This window comes from Colossoma macropomum, unplaced genomic scaffold (genome assembly GCF_904425465.1).
Source record: "Colossoma macropomum unplaced genomic scaffold, Colossoma_macropomum, whole genome shotgun sequence".
Classification (NCBI taxonomy): Eukaryota; Metazoa; Chordata; class Actinopteri; order Characiformes; family Serrasalmidae; genus Colossoma; species Colossoma macropomum.
In genome coordinates, this window is record NW_023495267.1 from 1884045 (window position 1) to 1906944 (window position 22900).

At 41.0% G+C, this 22900-nt stretch overlaps 1 protein-coding gene across 3 annotated transcripts in view; it reads left to right on the forward strand.

Annotated features, from left to right (window-relative positions):
* sema4ba (sema domain, immunoglobulin domain (Ig), transmembrane domain (TM) and short cytoplasmic domain, (semaphorin) 4Ba) overlaps positions 1-22900 on the forward strand; it is a 92132-nt gene that overhangs the window by 26954 nt on the left and 42278 nt on the right. For 2 of the 3 annotated variants that reach the window (XM_036561760.1, XM_036561758.1), the window contains exon 2: positions 14999-15389. In XM_036561760.1, the coding sequence (XP_036417653.1) occupies positions 15266-15389 (124 nt within the window). In that variant the 5' untranslated portion in view covers positions 14999-15265. Of the gene's footprint in view, positions 1-9346; positions 9484-14998; positions 15390-22900 lie in introns of those variants that run through there. The other variant, XM_036561759.1, reaches the window with a different exon arrangement.

A 22900-nucleotide genomic window follows, 5' to 3' on the forward strand; every position in this document is an offset into this window, starting at 1 on the left:
TATGTAAAACTGTTATTTTTAGTCAATTCAGATTTGTGCAGAGTGGTTTTTAAGTTGCAATGTGTAGAAAATGTTCAGTTTCTCTCTTTCTCTCGCTGTCCCACATTACGTCACCAGCTCATCGTGCTTCCTCTCAGCCTTCTAAGCATCACCCAGACTAGAGCTGTAACATTTTACAACCGCAGAGTCCACAGTGAAGTTTCTGACAGTGCCCACTCTTGCCTTTCTTACACTAACTCTGTGGTAGCTCCCTGGGTCAGTCTCTGCCTTAACAAGCCCAACATTTCAGCGTGTAGCAGCCCAGTGAATCTAACAGTGTAAACCTGCACTTTCCCCAGTATGAGTAATACTGTAATTCGCTATTGCCTTAACTATGCCAAAGCATCTAACGTATACATGGAACAGCAGAGAGGACTAGTGAAACCAACTGAAACAATGAATCTAAAATTGGCAGCAGCCTAAAAGCTTCCTGTGCTAAAAGTAACTTGGGCAGTTGCTGCTAGTGCAGAGAGATGGATAGAGGGTAAAAGTACAGACTGAATAATTTATTGGCCTGTATCACAGATGTGACGTGTTTAGACCAGGAGGCTCAAGGCCTCTGCTCCTGTTTTAGATGCTGACTATGTTCTTTTTCCAGCAGCTTCTCTATAGAGAGGATGACAGTGTTCAGCAAATGTTACTGCAAACAGGCATAAAAATAATCTTTGCTGATAGTTTAATTTATAGTTGGATTCAGTTCAGTACATGTGCCGTTTTAGTCTAGGAAGCCATTACCATATCAGTAATTTATTACTGAAAATGATTATTACACAGCTGTGTAGATGACTGCCATCACCTTCAGGAATTTCAGATGAATGACAATTGTAGAAGACTGAGCTTGTTGATTGCCATTAGTATGCCAAACAGGCACTTGTTCCTTCTAAGATATTTATTTGACTGGACTGGTACTGTTTAAAACTTCAGTGGGCATTCCCCAAGCATGCCGTTAGTAAGTCTGCGTTCACCTACCTCACATTTTCTCCTTCTCTTTGGATTTCTTCCCTGCCAACGACAGGATATCATTCCTCTTTCCATTCTTAATGTGCAAAAGTGATGGCTGATGGTATTCCCTCAGCAATTTTAAAGTTGAAACACTTCCCTCTGTGCATGAACCACCCTCTCCGCATCATCTGCCGTCGCAAAACATGTGCACTGCTTCAAAGGGCCACAGAGAAACGGGGCCCCTTGTGCTGCATGTTGAAGTCTAACGCTCGCCAGATCAAAGCGCACACACGCAGTTATGCATTTGGCAGGCGAAAAACACCTCTTTTGTCTGCCGAAAGACGTTGCTGCGAGATGTTCGCTCTGCTTTTGATCTAGCCTGCGTTCACTAAAGGAGGAAAGGATTGGCTAGGTTTTACACAGCCTAATTTGAGGTTCCAAACCGAAAAAGCTCTTTGCAAGACGATAATGAATCAAATTTAGTCTGCGTTGTGGATTAACCTACAAAACATGCACTGTTGGAGTAATCTTGCTTGATCGTCATGGTTTATAATTTCAGCTACTATAATAAGGGTTCTTTAACCTTGTTTCTGAGAAGTCACTGAAGTGCAACATTCCCAAAAAAAGTCCAGCCAAGTTATCTGATTTACGTTAAATTCTGCATAATCCCTCTAGGTTTAACATGTTAGATCCTGTTACCTGCAAAGATCTCATTGCTGATTCTGGCAAAATTGGGTAAAGCAGTTCGAAGTCAAGGACGAGTCTGCTCCAGGTGCTAAATGACAGTGTTGGCAAATGCTTAGCCTTCCTTTAACACATCATTTCACTCTCATCTTTCCATGGCATCAATCCCCACCTGCAAGGACCAAGTCCAAGGGTGCTGTGTAGACAAGACTAGAATATCTCACTATATAGGAAGCATGCCATCATGGTACTAGCTTCCACACAATTCAAGGTGGGTGTGTGGGTGTATCTATTAAAACCCACTGCAGCTGGCAGACAAGGTCTCAACTCAAGACCAATACTCAAAAATTGTTTGAAGATCTGAATGAAAGGTTCCCTTTTGCTTTTCATAGTGGCAGGGTATTAGCATGGAATTTATTGTTCCATAAAGGATCAAATGGCCTTTAACTTCATCAAGTTTCGGCTTGAGCAGGTCTCTCTTTGCCAAAGCAACAGTTCGCTGCCTTGAGATCGGTCCTAAGCAGCCGGGTCTGCCATCTGATATGCTACAAATCCCTTCTTCAAGACTGACTGGTGAAATAGAGAAGCAGTGAGCCTTCAAATTCATCTCGCCTTGAGGATCAATATGACCCTTTCACATTTCCAAACATCTCAGAGGAATTTGAGTGAGAATGCCTCCGAGGTCCTTCAAATTGTTCTGAATGGATGGTATAACATTTTGTTGAATATCCTTGCACAACTTAATGCTCCCTGGCAAAGTAATAGCTAATAGATTTGCTTCCGTGCACAACAAGACTTGAATCGTACAGAGTGAGATAGGCGAGCCGTCACATTGATTGGCATGACCCATGTTGGCCTGATTAATTGTGGGGCTGACAGCCCTCTGGGGTCACAGCCCGTTGTCTAGGATACGAATGCCTAGACAACGCAATTTTACTCTAAATATCCAGCTAGTAAAGGACTATCACGATCACAGGCATGGCTGAGATGCCATTGCCTGGGTGACTCCATACTACAAAAACAGCCACTTGCCGCTCAGTGCATGCATTTGCATAGTGCTGCTGATACATTTTAACCACTCAGTTTTGAAGGACAAAACTCTGCATGCCAAAGATTTAAAGGAGGGGAAAAAGATTCAAAGGTGCAATCTTTTTGCACCATAATAGGCATTTGAATTTTGGCCTGTCTGAAAGCTTTGCTTGCATTTCATCACAGCACATTGCCAAGAGCGAGTGCACTTACCATTCTGAGCACAGACTGACTGCAGTGTTGGAACTCACAGCCATAGAAACGCTGCTGCTGCCTTTTTTTTAAAGTTTCTTTGTTATGCATTCATGTTTTAAGGTACCTTCATTGAATTAAATGCTCTTTGCTAGCACTTGCATGCGTGTCAGTGTTTGATGTTATTGTTAAAAGAATTAAATGCCATAAGGTAGAAACAGCAGAGATGCTCAGACTTAGGGCATAAGAATTGCTTTTATAGGCCTGGAACAATTATCACATAACTGGTGTTCGTAGCCAAAGAAGAGGAGTCAAGCTGCACAATGAGAGCTATTTTTTTACCAGGGTGAGTGGAAAAGAGAGCAAAATGATGATTGAACATTAGTATGGAACAATATGTCACACAGTTAATTTAATTTTTGACTTAATGATGATCTAGAAAAAAAACAGTTCTGTGAATGCTAACACTAACACTCGCCATTACCCATGAACTACCTATTCTTAATGTTTACCTATGAATCACTTACTGCTCTCTAGCAATATTAAAATGTTCAGTTTAAATACAGTCAAAACTTTGGGTGCCCCTGGCCAAATTAAATATGCTGTTGATTTTTTTACAGTGAAAATAAGTATACATCCTCTACAGCGAACACCTTTCTGCACATTTTAATGCACGGTTACTGTTTTTTTAGTGAGTTTTAAAGTATGTTAAATTTAGCAAAGAAATAGAAATTGTGCATTAAAATTTGCAGATAAATGCCACATTTATCTTCAGTTTATTTCATTTTCATAAGGGGCCCATGGAATGTTGGCCAAGCGTCCAGCCACAGACAAGATCTAAAGGAACAGTGGCTGTTAGAAGAAGAATGCTTGGCGTCTTGTTTCTATTTAGCACAGAGGCAGGCAGCTGTCCATCTGTGGACTTAGCAGGAATCTGTCTTCCACTGCAAGCCATTGTGGATGACGGAGGAGGTATTGATGGGCATTAGCTGGGGCAGGCGTCTTGAAGCCCCTATCATTACACACTGTCTTACTGGCCTTTTGCTGTGATTGATAGCGTTAGCGTGCTCCCTAGCACCCTAAGCATCTGCGTTTGCCATTCTGAGCAGGAATGCCGGCATTCTTCACCCTGTTGGACATCAATTGCCCACAAACCTGTGTTCTTTTTGTTTACGGCATCGAGGAATGTGGGCCATTGCTAATGATCAAGAAACAGAAAATGAGCATGAATTCATTTCAGTAAGGTACTAGAACTTATTGTCTACAAGGAATCTACTGATGAAATCAAAACCTGATTTGTGAAAACCAAAAAGAAAATGAATGTAATTGAAGAGCTCAAAATCTTTTGCTACTTTCATTTAGGAAGTAAAAGACATCTTGAGAAAGCTGCAGAACCATGGAAGCGTTTAAATATATCATTTTCAATATTGGACAGGACAAGGTCATGGAAATATGAGCTGGAATAAGGTGCTTTCCATAAAGAGCATGTTTATTATAATCCTGTCAGTGGCCCAGGCATAACAGGAACCGGAGACAGCATGGGGCTAGCCTGATTGTAAAGCTTTATCAGCATTAGGCCTATCAGCCTAGTATTGCCCTGCACTACAAATGCATCCAGGCCACGCTAGTGAGATAACAGTGAACAATTGAAAACATTTAGAAACAGGAGTGAAGTGGCAGAGCAGATTGACCTACTTTCAGCCCAGACAACTTTTACAGCTCCCCTCACCTGAGTTACACAAGTTTTCCTCCTCACATACAGAGTCATGGCTAAATTCTTTAAACAGCCGTCTGAGCTTACGCCAACCTGTGGAATTCACATTGCTGCATACCTTTCTTTTTTGTGTACTTTTAAGTAGGTAAGTTTGTTGAAGTGGATCCATTCTTGGCGTGGCTTTTTGTAAGACTGTAGAAAAGCTATAGCTGTAAAATCAGGTCTGCATCTCTTCCCTTGCCATATGAGACAAACTGGAAAAAATGTGGACCATTTGGGTTTGAGCCTGTCTAAAATCAAACAATTAGCTGACAACTTTTGTTGACTTGTGTGACTATAGGTCAAGAATCTCACTAATGAAGAGGTCCATTGGTTCCTCTTGTAAGCAACTGTCTTAAAATCATTTCATTAGTTGTTTTATAGGTCCTCTGTTAGGCTGACTCTGCCTACTGGCAGCCTTCCAGATGAGTTTGTCCTTGTAATTACACCAGGTTTCCTTTAGGATGTTGAGCAGAAAGTGGCCCCCTGGTAGCCATTATAATAAGTCATCTCGCTATGGCTTCTCTACATCAGAGCGAGGCAATGGAGTGGAGTGGACTGCTGGCTCCACGCTCCCTCTGTCAGAGCTTTAATAGTGGACGCCCACGTAATTAGAGAGTCCAAGTCCGTTCCATTAGGATGAAAGAAAAAAAGCGTGGTACCAAGGGCACATCGATACTGTAGCACTGAAAGTGGTGGCAAGGCTTCTGCCCTGCAAGCACTTATCTCCAGTACTAGCGCTGCTTTTAAAACCCAGATGAAATGGTAATTGCACGAGTGGTTTGAGCCAGTTTGCATAGCAGGCAATGGTAGTAATAGGAGGAGAATCTTGGGGGTCTCTTGAAGTGGGGGAGGTGCTGACCTTTTCAAGTGCTGTTGATTACAAGGAGAGAGCTAATGTGGGAAGCTCGGGTGACTCTGAAGATGAAACTGGAGAGTGGAAAGACAGAAGGCACACTTCAGATTGAATGCATGGTTAAGGGGGAGGGATGTTGGGATTCATGTAGAAGACATATTCTGGAGAATCAAATAACAGACATGAAGAGGTAAGATTTTGTTTGCTTGTGGTGGAGCTCTGTTCAGTTCCTCAGAGGAACTGCCAAATCCAGACTGAGGAACTCAGGGTGGCTAGATTTCTGAAGCACAGAGAATTTGAAGCTAAGTAAGACACCATGACAGAAATTTGGACTTAACCCCACTGTTGTCAATGCCTTTTGCCACTGACTTCAACAGCCTAGCTTTTGCTACTTCCCCTTGAGAAGGGGAAAGTTTCCTTTCATGAATGCAACTCTGAAAAACACATTGAATAAACCTATTCCAAAATCAGAAATAATCAGCCTTCACAGGTGGCAAAGATGCATGCTTTAGAGCATCTTAAATCCGCCTATACTTTTGAATCCAATTGTCCAAACACCACAGAGTTTGCACAGTTGCAAACAATATAATTATATCTTTTGCAGTGTGGATATCAAAGCAAAATATCAGCTTGCATTATTTACTTAGGCAATTACTTACCCAGGATCCTTTTATGGCTGCTATCCCAGGGGAGAAAGTACACTCATTGTTCACAGAATAAACATGCAGTTCAGTGCATCAAGATGCAGGAATTTGTGTGGAGAGTTGCATATAATAACACTTCTGGTAGCACTGAGACCTGTTAGACCCCTTCTTCTCAGAGAAATGTTCAGAAACGTCCTTTGTTCAGTGTAGGTTTGTGTAGGTGTATAGTTGAACCAATGCCTATAACACATAGTGTATTTATTGATAGCCGAGTATAATGTAGCTTGCTGTTTTGTAGAATTATGTTGCAGCATCGTTCACACACTGTAGCTTTGCCAAAACCTTTTCATTTAGAAGTTACACAACCCTGCCAAAGCCTATTAATGTTATCAGTAGGCGTGGTTGATGGACAATTTTGCTGAAGTCGATACCCGGAGCAAGTCTTTTGTCTTAAATTACGGCAGAGTACAGAGCGCATCAAATCTCTTAGGGTATTGTTTCGAACAAATAGCCAAGGTGAACCAAAGCTAAGTTTTGATACTCCCTTTGCGCAATTAGGACTGTAAGAAAGCCGGAACACACAAAAAGGATTCAGTCTGCATGCAGAAAATCGCCAGGGCTTCTTCCCCAAAGGAAGATCTGCTTTCAGTAGCAATTCATAAGGAGTTGTAAAGTTGAAAACAGTCTCTCATCCATCCGTTGAGGATTTTCCTCAGTATGTTAGTGTTCTGAAACTTACTATAGGACAACACACGAAAGGTTTTAATCCGAGGCTTTAATCCCAGGCTGATATGTTTTGACAGGAGGATTCTGAACCGGTGCCGGGATAAAGGACAGGAGGAGACTGGAGAGAGAAATAGTTGCAGCTGGTTGACTCTTATTGAGCAACTCCTTAGAGAACTCAAAAATCTCAGGCAAGAATTACACAGCGACGTGTTTGAGATTATTCACTCACATTTCGTGGAAAGTTTACTACTTCTGATATAGCCACTTCCTGAAATGTAAGATCACTGTCTGTTTCTGTTGCCACTGACTGAGTGACAATTAATTTCCTGCTGTTTGAAGAGTTTGACAGGCCCTCGTGTCATTTTCAGTGAGGCAGTAAACATGTATTTCATAAAGGAACTTACAGTCATGTTTACTGCGAAATGAAAGGAAAACTGTTCTGGTCTGGTGAGGCACTTCTACCATCATTTGCTTTGTTTTCTTAGTAAATGAGAAACCAGTGGTGTCACCAGCAGTGTGATCAACGAGAGAATTAACATTAGAGCCCTTATCAGGATGTTTTAGAACTAAATTACATTGACCTTCTGAGTTTATAGGCCATGTCAATAAAATAGACCTGCTGTGTGCAGACTCTAGTGCCTGTACTCAAATAGACATGCATAGGATCAGAGTTTGTATGGATCTCCCATTTCACAGTAGCAGTTGTACACAATTTTTGATATTAGTAAAGCTGCAGTTGTAGTTCTGAAGCTGTGCAAAAAATACTTCCCACACAAAAATCTTACATTGCTAAAATGATTTTTTTCATTTGATTCTCATCTGCTTTCCCAGCCAATATCTTTTTAAACTGCTGCTAATACAAGGTTATTGGACTTGGAGAAAAACGCTTACTGCCACTTCTGTTACATCAGTTAGCAGATCACCCCGTTGGCTAGCATCAAGCTAAGTGATGAGCAGAGAGAGCAAGGCCAATTATGCTGTCTTGGACTCCTGGCCATGGATGTTGGTGGCAGCTCCGGGGATCAAACTCTCAATCTGTTGACAATATGGCCCATGCTTAGATGGTTGCGCCACTTAGGAGCCCCTCACATTGCTAATAATAAGCATTAGTGAAACTCATTATATCTAACCCTGTATCTTTCTTTCATCTTTCATTCACATTAGCATTGCAGAGGCATTCTTTTAAATTATAGAATCCTTTTTCTAACTACATACACTGATCTCTAGTAAATTTGTGCTAAAAGGCCACTCTGATCCAGAAACTGGATCTCTTTTTTTTCTTAATCCCTAAAGAGTTGACGGCAATTGAAAGTCTTTCCTTAGACACTGTAAAGCTGCTCTACCTTTCATCTGCTGGCTCCCACATCTACTATGGAAGTTTTTTAACCGGGAGAAAGGGAAAGTCCATTTGAAGCATTTACACATCTTAGGGCTCCTCCTGTTTAAGCCATTTTGGGTTGGAGAGACTGCAGCGACTCTGGCTCCATGGGCATATTTTATACTTATCCGTCAATAAAGGATCCTCATTCCATTAAACTAATATTTAAAGGTTCTCTTCCAGAGAGTGCCCTTCATGAAATTAGCCTGGTCGCATACAGGAGCTTCCTAAAGTGTGAAGCTGCTTTTTTCAAAGTGCAGACTGAGCCCTGGTTCAAGAAGTCTTTCCATTTTGATTTGGCTATTTAATAAGATTTTAATTAGGCAATTAAAGGTCTTTGAAGGAGCATATGGATGTAATTAGCACTAGCTGGATCGCCCAGGAAGGAGTGGGCCATTAATTACTCTAAGCTGGGCCTGGGGAACAGAGAGGAGAAGGAGAGGACAGGAGAAGACACAGTGTTGGATTCCACTCTCGCTGGGTCACGGTTTCCGTAGAGCACAACAACGAAAAGAGCACTCATGAGTGCTAAAGGAGCCGCTACCGAGCTGCTGTAAATACCTGATCCCAGTCGCTGAGTAACGTTCAGCTATTGAAAGTCTTAGCAGGAAGTGCTTTTAATCTGATCTGACGCAGGTATCTTGGTGAGTGCTCACTTTTGTGGCAGATACTTTTATCACCAGCACTTTAAAATGCGATGAGTCATTCTTCCACCCCACGTATACGATTCGGTCTTTCGTAGCCTTCTGAGTCCTGATGGATGACACATTCCCCATGAGCCTCCTTCTCTCCCTCTCTCTTTCTCTCTCTCACATCTGAAACTACTTTACTGAAGTGAGGGAAAGCAGGACAAGGATGAAGAACAGCTGTACGCTTCCCTCACGCTTCTCCCCCCTAACCTCCATCAGAAACCCCCTCAGGTGTTAAAACACAGGTGTCCCGCTATCTGTATTCACAGTTGCCTGGCCCTTGATGACGTGCTTGCTGGGAAGCTGTAATTTAGCTGTTATTAAGACTGCGTCAGACTCAAGGAAAGAAAAGTGCCGCCCCCTCTTCCCTCCCTTCCCTCCGTCCCGTATCATCTTATCCCTGATGACAAATCCAAGAGTCAGGACACCTGTTGCTGGAGTACGGCCGCTGCTATATTTGCAGTAGACAGGAAGGTACATCTGGTCCTGTCGCTCGCTTCACACACTGGGATCATGCCCAGATGCTATCTCTGCGCTGACTGCCATGATTGGTAACATTTTATTTGCATTTTCATTTGCTAATGTTGATGTGTAACTGTGGCTGAGACTTGCCAATTGCGTAAGAGCATATGATGTGGATCATTCTTCTGTTCACTGGTGTACTCGGCAGGAGTACAAGTTTCTGTATGCAACTCAGGATTGTTTGTCTGAAAGATGGTTTCAAGAGTTCACAGGATGTCTTTCAAAAGCCTGATTGATTTATGACTGTCTGACTGCTCTAGCCTGATTTGAAGTCATGATTGGTTATCCTGAGAAAATGATGACACGTGTCAAACGAATGACTGGCAGGTGCCTTCAGACTGCAACTGATAGGGGCTCACATCAATCCATCAATTTCCATATAGACTCCTTAAAGTAGCACTTGTCCTTTCAACTGTCCCACAGTGGCTGTATTTCCATAAACATCCAAAGCTTTCAATGAACTGGAAGAGGGGGCATAAAAACACAAGGAACCATGGACAAACCTTTAGTTTTTTTACCACAATCCATCTTCATTCTCCCAGAGGTCTCACTGGATGTTTGCAGTCTTTATCCAATTTCCTTATCGAGTTATCTCCAACTTACTGGCAGCGTTGTTCCAATGTACAAAACTCAGGAGACGTAACCCGACCTGAGAAGTTGTGCAATAAAGTTGATGTCAGTCAGGCTGAAGCACACTATGAAGTTTATACTTTACATTTAAGGGAAAACAGACTTTATTAGACAGTTGAGTGATGATTAATGTGCCAGGGTCATGTTTGTTCACTGGAGTCTTTAGTGTCAGGATTGTACCTAGTCCTTTGCTATTCATTACTGTAAGGACTTGAGAGGAATAGTAGTGAAACAGTTGGATGATTCATTGCTCTAGGATTAATCCAGCTGTAGAGAAAGAAGTGTCATGCGTAAGGCTCCATATAAATCTCTGATGACAGGCCTTTCCAAGTGCTTCAGCCTAAGTCCATGTTAAAGGGACATTGTAGTGGGCAGGGGTGTGGTTTAGCGCTGGATAGAACCGGAAATGGGGTGGATATTGAGCTCAACTGTTCCTTGTTCCCTGCTTACCTACTTTCCTTAACCCTTTAGGAACTGCACATTCAGAAACAACTGAACTGACTCAAACAGGAACCAACAAAACTTAGGTTCTACTTCTAGTCCATTATCCACCTGCTTGAGATACCTGGAACCATCATAATAACCACAGTTATTAGTGATTATTTTATTTAATTAATTGAATAAATGATTTACTCATCTTTTTGGTCACTCTAAAGAGTCTGCTTTGGCTAATTAGCTACGCTGTTTAAAGTTAGCTTAACACTAGTTGTGCTGAAATGAAAGAACTGACACAAGCACAAACCAGCAGAACTTAATGTTTTAGTTCTAGTCCATTTTCACGTGCTTGAGATATCTGGAACCATCATAATAGGTATAATGTATGATTTAAATGTCTTTTTTGGTTAATTTATGCCACTAATCTGGCTATTTTGCTGCATTGCTTAATAACTAGCTTAGCACTAGTGCACTGACATGAAATGATAGCCTATAATACGCCTTCTGGGCTCACACATTCACACAAATGAGAATCATGTCGGCAAAAGAAGCAAAGCTTATGTTATTCTCTGATAAGTGTGGAAATATGAGCAAAAACCACTAGTTCTGTGGAGGCTAGCATAAATGCTAGCTGTTAGCTTCCTAACTAGCTTATGTCCCTTAGCAAACTCTTTACAAAGTGAGCGTTCTAAAAAGACAGCAGACACGTAAACATACCATTCTGGTTTACATTTCAGTGCACTTATTGGTCATATAATAGTGCTTTGTATTCCCTAGGTGACTTTATATTCCGTAGAAGAGTAAAGAATCCGCTAAATTGTTGCTGACTTCAGCTGCAAGTGTTAGAAGAGGAGGACAGATGAGAACACCATCAGTCCTGTTGACACTGATGTCTTGAAACTGGAGCCTTCAGTATTGGACCAATGGAAAAACGCATAGTTCTAGTTTTTTGATGGCAAAGGTTTTAGATTATTAATAACTAAAGTCTAGAGATTAATGGGTTAACTCTCTCCAGTAGCCTTGTCACAGACCTGTGTTTAGATGGTCTTCCATTCGCTGGATTAATAAGAATGCATCTGCACTGGTCAATGGGGATGTCACACCAATATGCCCCTCTGTACGTGGGCTAATGATGCTTGTAGTGAACCTCCTCCACCAATATGGCTCAGCCTACGGCCTTGACCGGAGCACACCTCAGCATATGGTCATTGGGAGGGAGGGATGACCTTATAATTTGCAATGAAATGCTACAAGGTGTTGAGGATTGGAACTGCATTAGTTTGGTACCGTGTGGGCAATAAATAGCCACTGAAATACCTGTTGAAATAACTTTCATTCAGTTTTTCATTAAAGTGCTTTTAGAGTCTTTCTTCCTCTGGTGATGCTGAAGCTGAACCGAGCAGATTGTGTTCTTTAAAGGTCTGTATTAGGGAGATGCGCTTTCCAGCTCTGTCACTTCCTTTGGCAGTAGAATTGTCCCCTCTTTGAGCTCTTTCGCACTTTCACACAGCTTTAGGTCGGTTCAACTTTGGCTGTCATAAGTATACAATGGCTTGTGTAGAGATGTGAGTTTTTAACCTGCAGGGCTTCTCTGACGTTGATAAATCTGTCATCTCTAATTCTGCAGCTCTAGTAAACAAAGGCTGGGTGTCTGTGGCAAAGGAAACAAAGCAAAAAAGCCAAGAAAAACACGGAACAGATTTAACACTGTTATACTAAGAAGGTAATGGTGCTATTTCCTCTTGCTTTGCCAGTTGAGCTGCTTCTAGATGTTGTTCAGTACTGACAACCCAATAACATACTTCACACGTTGATGGCAATACAACTTTGTTTTTGTTCATTCTGTAATTGAGCTCTCTGTTTTCTGGCAGTCTCTGTATCATAATAAAGCAGCTCATTCAAGTTGACCCTCATTAATAGCCCACATGTTAATAGAATTTCAAGTTTCTGATTAGTAGAGTCCACTGTTTCTTGAACACCTCAAGTATCTGTCAGTACAGATTGAATAGTTTTTCACATAAGATGAGCATCTAAAAGTAGGCTATCAGGCTAAACTATTCAAGCACTAAACATGTCTTGGGAAGTGTAATCATCATAAATATAGGTGATATATCTAATATTTCTCTTATTTGGATTGTTTTAAGAATACTACAAGATTATTTAACTTACTTCCAGACATTTTTTCTTGTTTTAAGTTATTCTATCCCATAAAATTGTGGTAACACTACTGCAGGGCAGTGTTCATAAGGCTCCAGAACACGTACATAGGACACCTACACATAAGCTCACGAAAGTTAACTTAAACCTTTATAAACATTTATAAAAGTTTATTCCAATAGGTGTTTCCTGTACTTTTGTCAACTTTGATGTGAAGTTGACATAATACCTAACACACAGGTGACATCTATTTTTTTTCTGACATTGGGTTGTCGTTAATTCTTTTTTTTGGGTGAAATGACATAGTAAGTTAAAAAAAAACTGACTGTAGCTTAGTGTATGTCACAGTGACATAATACTGATGATGTAACAAGGCCTAAAATAGCAAAATAAAACACACTTTACCACAGAAAATGCTCACTTTTGTTAAAACAGCCTGATGATCAGCTTTGTCACAGTGACATACACTGAGCTTCAAAGTCTGTGGTTATTTTCAGACTGCAGGCAAATCAGATTTGTTTCTTAAATCAGATTTTTTGAGACGACTGTCCACACTGTTATTTGCAAGTGATCAGATTGGATTCTCAGGCATAAGCATGAATCTTTGGCACTCTCCTTGAATTGAAGTGCTTAACAGCAATATGAACATTTCTGGGCAAAACAAACTGCAGATGGAAAAGTCAAACCAAACACTTGGTAACTTGTTGCCATGTAACAGCCAGATTTGAATATTCCGTCCCACACAGCAATTGGGTTTCAGTCTAATTAACTGGAGCCACATTTGACTACCAAGTGTAAATGCATGTGCCTAAAATCTTATCAGTCCAGACACTAGTCACACAAAGTGACCAGGTGTAAATAGTGTGTATGTCATTTCACCCCAGAAAGTGTTGTGATGTGATCTAATGACATAAAAAATGTCCATTTAAAATCAAAGCTGGCAACGCAACCATTATTTATTTATGTAAAGTGCTTATATTTTACAGATGTCTTCGGAAAGTACAGATGCTTTATGGATGTGCTCCAAGTGTGGCCATGACAGCCTGATGACTTACAGACCACAGTCTATTTGTTAGTAGTTTAGTGTTGGCAGTTCGTAAAAGCAATCACTCCATTAACATTTGACTTTATATTAAATCTCTAACCTCAAATGGGTGGAATTGGATTAGTCTTATGGTTGCACTTAAAAGGCTAGCCTCAGAGGAAGCTGTAATGGAAACTACTTTAGCATTACACTGCTGACGTTATTGAGATGATGACAGGATCGGGTTCCAGCCTGTAACTATATAACCAGTATCCAGTGCTACGCAGTTCGAATTATTTACAATCCATTTCATTTGCCTTGTGGTCAGGCCACTTGAATATGCTCAGTGAACCAACTGGAAGTAAATGAGGATGTATAGCACTGGAGCAATTCTTCACAAGACATTTACTTTAAAAGGATTTTTTTCAATATTTTCTGGAATTTTAGAATGAATAATCCCTTTTTTAGGCAATAAAAGGGATGTGGGTGGTAGTATATGCTGCAACATGATCAACATGATATTTCTTGTTAACTCAGGTGTAAACTTACTAAGAACCACCGATTCTAGGAAACAGGCTTCACCACCTACCGTAGTTCCTGTTGGAAATGCACCCACACATACAAACATGAATAAACAGGCAAAAACACTTGCGTGCAATCTAACCTCAATAGCTAGAAAGTGAAAACGCACAGCTGTTGCCCTTAGGCACTTTCCCTTGAGACCCATATGTCGGTCTTCATTCATGATGGCAGCATGATAAGGGTGTATTATACAGTTTAATAACATTTAGTTAAACATACAGGTAGTAGATACTTTATTCCAGTTCTTTTCAATTTATGCTGGTAAATATAACCTTATGAAATTTAAGCTGAGTCACGATGTGTCAGTCATCTTAGACCAGAGGGGCTGATCTTGGCTCCCTTCCTGTGCTCATTTAAGCATATTCATTAGGATGTGATTAACAGACAACTGTTTCTGGACCAGGACTCTTGGTGTGAGATGTTTGTTCATAAAACTCCAGGTGTGGTTGGTGGTTCACATAAAGAGGGTGTTTGCCCCATTTAGAAACTAACAGATGCTTGTGAAATTAATACCATATGCATGGTCTCACTTATGCCAAACAAAGTGCAGCAAGAACACACATGCTCGGTGCCCAGTGTTGTGTTGCACAACGATTGTTTCCTTTGTATATCCCGTGGGCTCTCGATTTTAGGGGCAGGCCTAAAGGGTGTTAAATAGCCCCTTCCCGTCTTGAGGGCATGACTAACCTAACTTTCGACTTGTGTCCTCGTTGCAGGATTTCTAAGAAGCTCTGAACACATGGAGGCTGATCTGAGTGGACCGTCTGCCCAGGGAGACTCATCAGTTCGTGGAAGGACGAAGTTGTGAAGTTGAGTTAATCTCAGACTCGAGAGTTCCATCATCACGGCACACACTGCTCTAGGAGTGTGAGATACTACCGAGGGATCCAGACGGGACTGAAAAAAGGAGAGAAGAGAGGTTCTTCATGCATTCCATAAGCTTCTGAGAGTTTTCAAAGGTAGTGTGATCTCCGAAGAGCAGCATGCGGAGAGCTAGCATGGCGTGGCCCTCTTTCCTGGCCTGTTCCCTCTTCCTCCTCTTCCTCCTGGCCACATCAGCGCAACGAGCAGAGGATGATGTCACGCCACGGCTAAGCTTTGAATATAGTAAGCATATCACTACACATACACATGCACATATTGAATGACCGCTGCCTGCACTATAGACCACTTCTGAATTTGCATACTGAATTGAATTTGATACAACTGATTTCTTATAAAACTCACTCAGAGTGAGTTTGATAAGAAATGCTAAATTCTAAAGACATTTACGAGTCAGGATTGTTCACAGCAGTGGTCATAGGAACCAAAGCATTTTATGCCTCTAAAAGCTCTCTCACAGAAAACTATTTACATGAAATTGGACACCTGAGACATTGTTAAAAGACCATTTTATTTTTAAATTTATTAATTTATTAATTAATTTATTTTTTTATTTTAGCCTAAAATATATTTTTAAAATCCATTCATGGAAAACAGGTACATGTAAGACGTTATAAAGGAAAATAGTACTTTCAACTATTGTACCATTTATGAACATTACATGTAAAAAAATGGCTATATTTGCATTGTGGACATCGTTCTTGTCATCACAATTGTAAAGAAATCTGAATTGGTTAGTTTCTCTAGAATGAGCCATTTTACATTTTACATTGGACACTCTGAATGACTGTTTGTTTACATCTCAGTAATTGAAGTATGCAGAAATCAATGGAATTGTTAAAATTGCTATAACTTGGGAAAAAGTCTTCTGAAGCCATTTTTGCAGTGACTAGAACCAACTGGTATATTGTTTGACTGATAAAATTGACTCATTGGCCTGGCTGGAAATCCCTGCAATAAACAATAAAGTCTCTTTAAATGTTATCAAAGAGAACAACATTCAGGATTACAGGGCTATAATTTTTTAAAGCAGTAAGGCAAAGCATTTTCGATATGTATGCCATGTTTTTTACATGACTAAGACGCACTAGAGCCAAATTTTTGGCTGATAAAATCAGGATATCAACGTTATGTGCATTTATTGACATCTGCTGGGTCAGTTAACTCAGGAATATAAAGCTGTGATTTTTAAAGCTTAGAGGCAAATGGCTTTCAGTATCTATCGAAACATCTGTCTGTACCCCAAAAAATTAAAGGTCCAAAAAATGTCAGAATACCCATTAAATTAAATCATACTGTGCCTTTAACAGTCACATATTTACTGCCTTAAAAATTAGAGAACAATCGATAGCTCATAATTAAATTACAGTATTTAAAATAATGTCAGATTGTTTGATTTTGTTTTGTTTTGTTTTTTTTTAGCAAAGTAATGCTACTAATCTGCTGGCCATCAGGCAGAACAAGCATTATTTAGAAAATGTGTTGTCATTCGGAAAAACAAGACAAAAATCTAAAATGGTCAGCTCATCACCCCAATCATATGCAATAAACGAGTAAACAAATAAATGAACTAACGCTGACTAAAATAGTAGTACAGGGCCTAAAATGAACTCCTGCCAAGTGCCACATACATGACCTTTGTAAGATACCCTTCTAGTAGGCTGGCTACACCCCAGCTTATCGTAACCCTGGATCTTTTCCTCATTAGAATCAGAGTAAGCTAAACTGTTCCCAAAGTTGTCACAGAGTTTCTACCAACAGTGGCAGCCTATCAGTAGAGATGGATGGGTAGCTATGTTTACTCATTGGCAGCGTTCCCCTTGCTCACCCTCATGCGTAGATCATCCATTTACTGAAAAGCCCGTAAAAGCTCTGGCTCCCAGTTCCTGCGGCTGTTGTTGGGCTATAAATAAAGTCTTGTGTGGTGCTGACCTCTCTCAGCTGGGCTACTGGCAGCGTTGAGAGGGGTGTACTGTATGCTTATCCAGACTTTTTCAAGCTTCCGTCTTCTCTTATAGACAGTGACACTTGCTGAGGTGATGATAAAAAAGGAGAGTCCTTTCCTAGTCCGCCTGTCTGTGAAGCCAAGTAGCTGTCTTCTGCCGTGCATGTGTTGGAGTGTGGAGGTGGAGCGCTATCTTTACATAACTGCCAAGCTCCTGCGATGCTACTGTATTTTCTGTTCCTCTCCTTTTATAACCACAAACAATCTTTCTTAAGAGTTTTGGAAAAGTTCCTGTCTTTGTGGTGGCAGTGGTGAACCACGACTGTTAGATCAAGGTTAATTTCTGCTAATGGCCCTTCAGGATTCTGATATATTAGCACTAAGCTAATGGCTATTCAAATTGCTATTCTAAATTACATACAGACATTTGAAGCTTGTAATATTCTTCATGTTTTATTTGAAGATTTATTTAACATTAACATATATTTTACCCTGTATGTAGCAGTTTTGCATTAACACATTTGGTAAAGAGACATAGCATTGTACTGCCACTGCTGTTTTCCATTTCTAGCAATTGGCTGAAAACTGGGCAGCTACCACTCACATTCAAACTCAGTGACATATCTAGGACTTCCAGGAGGCCTAGTGTGAGGCTTTTTCCTCAAAAAATTAGACCCACCCTTTGGAAATATAAACATGATTGGCCTACCAGTGAGAAACTTCACTTTAACTGTATCTACTTAGATTTCTCAAGAATCTTACAAATGTAACCCTTTTGTTTCCAGCCACAGCTGAACAATAAAATAAGAGTTGTACTATAATACTTGCAGAGTTTAAGTACAACACGCATGATTACAATAAATAAAATTTACTAAAGAATACAGACACATATTTTTATTCTCAGAAATCATTAGGCTTTCTCTAAATGCCTAGAAGGCCTGGGGGGGTTCTTTTTTGGGTGGTGAAATGAAGAGTCGTGTCGAGACTGCCGAAGAATTCCCCAATTGTATACAGTACTTAGGCCCCCGCCCCATTCACGTATTCTGATCCATTTATTCTGAGCCCTGTGTTACACCACTTCCAGGCCATAGTCACAGTAAATCCTGTCTAATTCCTCACTATTGATGGCGGGTTCTTAAGGGTGGGTCTGCTCAGGTCCCGGCTGGTCAGAGTCAATTGTTAACGGAGCTAGCGTATTGTAACCTGACTCATTCAGAACAATGTGAGATGGTGCTTGTAAACACCAGCAGCTATAGCAACTTTTGTGCATGCTATGTTCGCAGTGTGCTAATGGTTTTCATTAAGAAAGCAGCATAAACAACATTTGTGGGTGAGGTTACTCGTGCTCTTTATGGAAAGCATCTGTCTTTGTTGATGAGACTGAATTAGAGCTGTAGGGTTGGTTTTCGGAAGACAGACTAAGCCTAGCCTAGGACTAAAAAAAGGGTATCTGTTGGGCAAATACCAGAGTTAGGTGCAACTTGGCCTAAGAAGCTACGGTTTGTTTTTCATTGGTGAATTTGTGTAATTACATGTGTAATTACAAGTTCATTACACAGACGGAAGGCAAAAGCTTTCAGGAGTGAAATTCCTCTCCCTAAAGAGAGTCCTGTTTCTCTAGAATTACACTAAGGAGTCTTTTTGTTTAGCCAGAGAGCAGCTTTATTCTGTAAGTTCGGAGGTTGATGTCCTTTTAAGTGATTAATGTCCTTTTACAGACAACTGCTGAACTGCATTCCTGTTGTACATCATCAGTTGGACAGGTCAGATGATAAAGCCTAGATTGTGCTGTCAAAATATCAGCATCCACCCCCACCTTTTTTCCACATTTGCTCCCAATCATGGATTAAAATGGGTCACCAAAGGCAGGTTCACACAAGCCTCCTGTCTGTTTGAGGAGCTGTGGAGGTAATCTCTCTCACCTGCCATTTCCACACAAAGAACAGGCCATGCAGTGCTGATGGAGCATTTCACAACCACATGCATCATAAATCTCTTCTCACTTCGTCTGTGCTTCTCTCTTCACTTCTCTTAGCTTCTCTTGTAGTCTTTTCTAGTGTCTACTCTTCTAGAAATGCATACTTTCTTTTTATCCAGGACTAAAACAGGGAGAAGACTTGCCCCTGAATGGATACTTCTGTCCTCCAGAGTTGCGTATTGCAATGTAAAAAACAAATGTTAGAGTCCTTTTCACTGGGCTTTTTCCATTGTCTCAATGTAAGAATGAGCAATCCTGCCCATTCATTGCTCTTTGTCAGTGGGGTGTTTGGGTGTTTGCCCAGATTGTTTGGCTCGTGTAGAATCTAACCTGACCTTTGTGAGGACTTGTATGTGGAAATCCACATCTGTTCATGTACACGTATCGTTTCAAATGCCATTTGCACAAAATGTTACGTAGATAAGCTTACCATAAGAGATGTTGTAGACAATGATGAACTTGCAGACCTTAGTCATGCTTAAGAACAGGCACTACAAGCACGTCAGCCGGTGCGTGGAGGGTAGGGCTTGCTTACAACTGTTGAGGTTTTAAAGGCATCACTATAATGGCTAGTTTCTTTTGCTACATAATAGGCTTTGATAAGTGTTCTGTGGCTGAGCTACTCAAGTTTAGGAAACTTTTCAGGTCACACGGACTCCATTGCTTGGCCTAAAGGGGCAAAAGAAAGACCATAGATCGGGGACAGTGATGTCAAACAGAGTTGTGAAGGGGAGTTTTCCCAGGAGCTGGCAATACTGGAGTCTCTGTTTGTTTATGCGTGTGGTGACTGGTTCTGGAGTGGCCCTGATCCACTCCAGGAGAACAAACACTCAGAAGGGCTTTGACAAGGGCACTGGCAGTGGCTCTGCCGTGCAACGTCACCGCCGTTGACATTTCTCTGCCCTCTGCATGATCCCTGTGTCAAGCTCTGTCTGCTTTACTGCAGTTTCAACACTCACCCAATGCAGTATGCTCATACTCGGACTAGGGATGTAGTGGATGGTAAATGTACGTATGCGCCTTTTTGAATATGAAGTGCATTTTATTCACCTTTTTTATTTGTTTTATTTGGGGGGGGGCATAGCATACACTGCTGTGTATGCTATGGCCATGGTCTTCCTCTAACCCAATGTCTCAAACCTCTTTGGGTACTCTCCCCCTCTCAGCACCCCCTGCGACCCCCGCCAACCCCTTAACGAAGAGACTAATCTGGCGTGAATAATGAATGGGGAGTGTGACGGAGTTAACACTGGTCTGTTTCTCATTATGTGCCTATCACGAGGGATCAGGAATTCAGTGAGGAGAAACTACATCTGCTCCGCCTCTTCGCTTTTGTTCCTTCCTCTGATGCACACCAGCAGTGGCACACAGCTTGGCTCACTAGGAGCCTGTTCAAAAAGACACATATGAGACAAGTTACATGCCAGCTTGTGGCCTGCACAGCTTCAGTATAACTGAGACCACAGCAGACGACATGCCTCACATGCATTCAAAGAACCTTCTTCTATTTTTATAGAGATGCCTGCACACAACCTGCTCATGCTTTGTTCTCTGTCCTTGACCGGTTTAGTGCCTCTTGATTTAGCGTGGTGGAAATGAATCAAAGTGACAGCAGTGTCAGATGTACTCTGCCTGTTTTTTTGTTTTTTTTTGCATGCACTGTAATTTTAATACTTGTTTAGGTGATTTAATACTCTTTGTACAGCTGCTCTACTGCTTGTACTACTGTCTGTCCGGTAGTACACTATGTGTACTGCCTTAAAGGAACATTTCTGGCCAAAATGAAACATGTAACCATTGCTGCATCTGTTGAAAACAACATTCGCCTCATACAGCAGAGCCTTAATAGCCTCTAGATTTTCAAAGAAACAAATAAGACCTTTACATTTTGGCAAGTAACAACTCTTCAAAATGAACATATTTACATGCCGCAAGAAAATAAAATCACCTACTAACTAAAATAACTGCATTAATTCCCTAAAAGTGTTTATCACATAAAAAACTAGGAAAACCCTCTTCTGGTATGTCTTGACGGGAACTTAAAAAAAACTACGAGCGCTTTGGGGTGGATGCAGAAGAAAGCCAGATAGCTAACATTACAGCCAGGAAGCCTAAAATCACATCTGCATCAGAAGCTGTGCTAACAGTCAGAATTTATCACAGTGGGAGGAATTCCCAATAGTTGTATGACGTATTTGCGTAATGCATGCTGGGTACTGTAGTGAGAGAACACTGATGGATGAAAACAAGAACAGGATGAAAAATTGTGTCAAACTGAAAAGACTGAGGGATACAATTTTGCACCACAGAATACTACATAACAAGACAAATAGCATATTCAATTCTAATGTTACGTTGGAATGTCACTTTAATTGTTTAACAAGGTCACATACTTTAGTATTTGCTGTGTCTTACACTTTTGGATTATTGTGTGCATCACGGTGACTGGAGAGGCTGTTTATACAGTAGAGGAATAAAGACAAAAACAACACCCATAAGCAAATACTTTGTAGAATATTATTAGAATTGATCCTAACATTGCAAATTCAGTTGCAGTTGATTCAGCACCTTCACCTAGATGCCTCACAGTGCATTTTACCTCCCTAATAATGACAATAAACTTGAATTAAAGTGAACTGAGCATGCACTGCGTGACATGTTGTCTGTGAAGTGGGTGTTTATTTGGGGGGATTTAGCTGGAGGTGTGCAGGCATGCTCTGACAAGGCCCACAGCAGCCTACAGACATACGTGCAGACTCTGGAAAGCACCCAGCAGTGTAAAGCGTCAGCTGAAAGCAGTACATTCCTGGAAAGAACGATGTGTTAGAACTCAGCTGGCCGCATCACGTAGCACACTGCAACAGGAGGAGAATGGAATCTCTCTTGTTTACCTATTCAGTATCACTGTTTACGTAACCTTACAGCAGAGGTCGCAAATCATAGCTTGCTACATATATGGAATACTGTGTTAAGCACTGTTTTGTAAATGTTAAGCGATAGATTTGATATTCTAGACGATTGGAGCTAAAGGTCATAACTTTGAGGAGGGGGTGGGTTTTGCTGTTGCAGCACTAAAAAAGCCATCAGCTTTGTTCGCCACTGCAAAATCAAACCAGTTTATTTTGCTATAATGTTCGCATTGATCCTGACTTGAGCAGAGTGTATGACGGGGTCAATGAAATGCAGCAGAGTGTTGTTCATAAATCATACCTGGCACTTTTGCCAAAAAAAAAACACCTGTATAGCTCTAATACTAATTTCCCAATCGCTCCAGGGCCATGTGTGTGTGTGTGTTTTAGTGCTTCCTTGGACGCTTTCCCATAATATCAAGCCAGCACTTCTCTCTCTTTGCCTAAGGATGTGCCCATAGACATACATGGCAATTTATGACTTCATCCCAGAACAGCCTTATCTAATCCTCATCATGATTTAAGCCAGTGTTATACAGTCCACTTCAACTCATGGAGAGCCTGATGATTAACTGATGATTTAGATGAACTGCGTTAAGCATATGAGGGCAGAGAAAGCAGTGCATTGCCCAATGCTGTTTCCCTCCAGGACCAGATTTACATAGGTTTAAGGATTAAGTAGACTGTTACGTGGTTATAAGTGGCTGTTCATAGACTTGGGGCTAGACTGAGGAAGAAGCAGGGCCAGTTGTAGTATTCTGGGGGCCCTAAGTAAATTTTTTTGGAGGACCATCCATCTTGCTAGCTGATGTACTGTAAAATTATGTTCCAACTAAAAACAATGACTGCAAGCTTTCTCAATTATATACATTTATAACTGCATCGCTGATGACTGGGTGCTCAT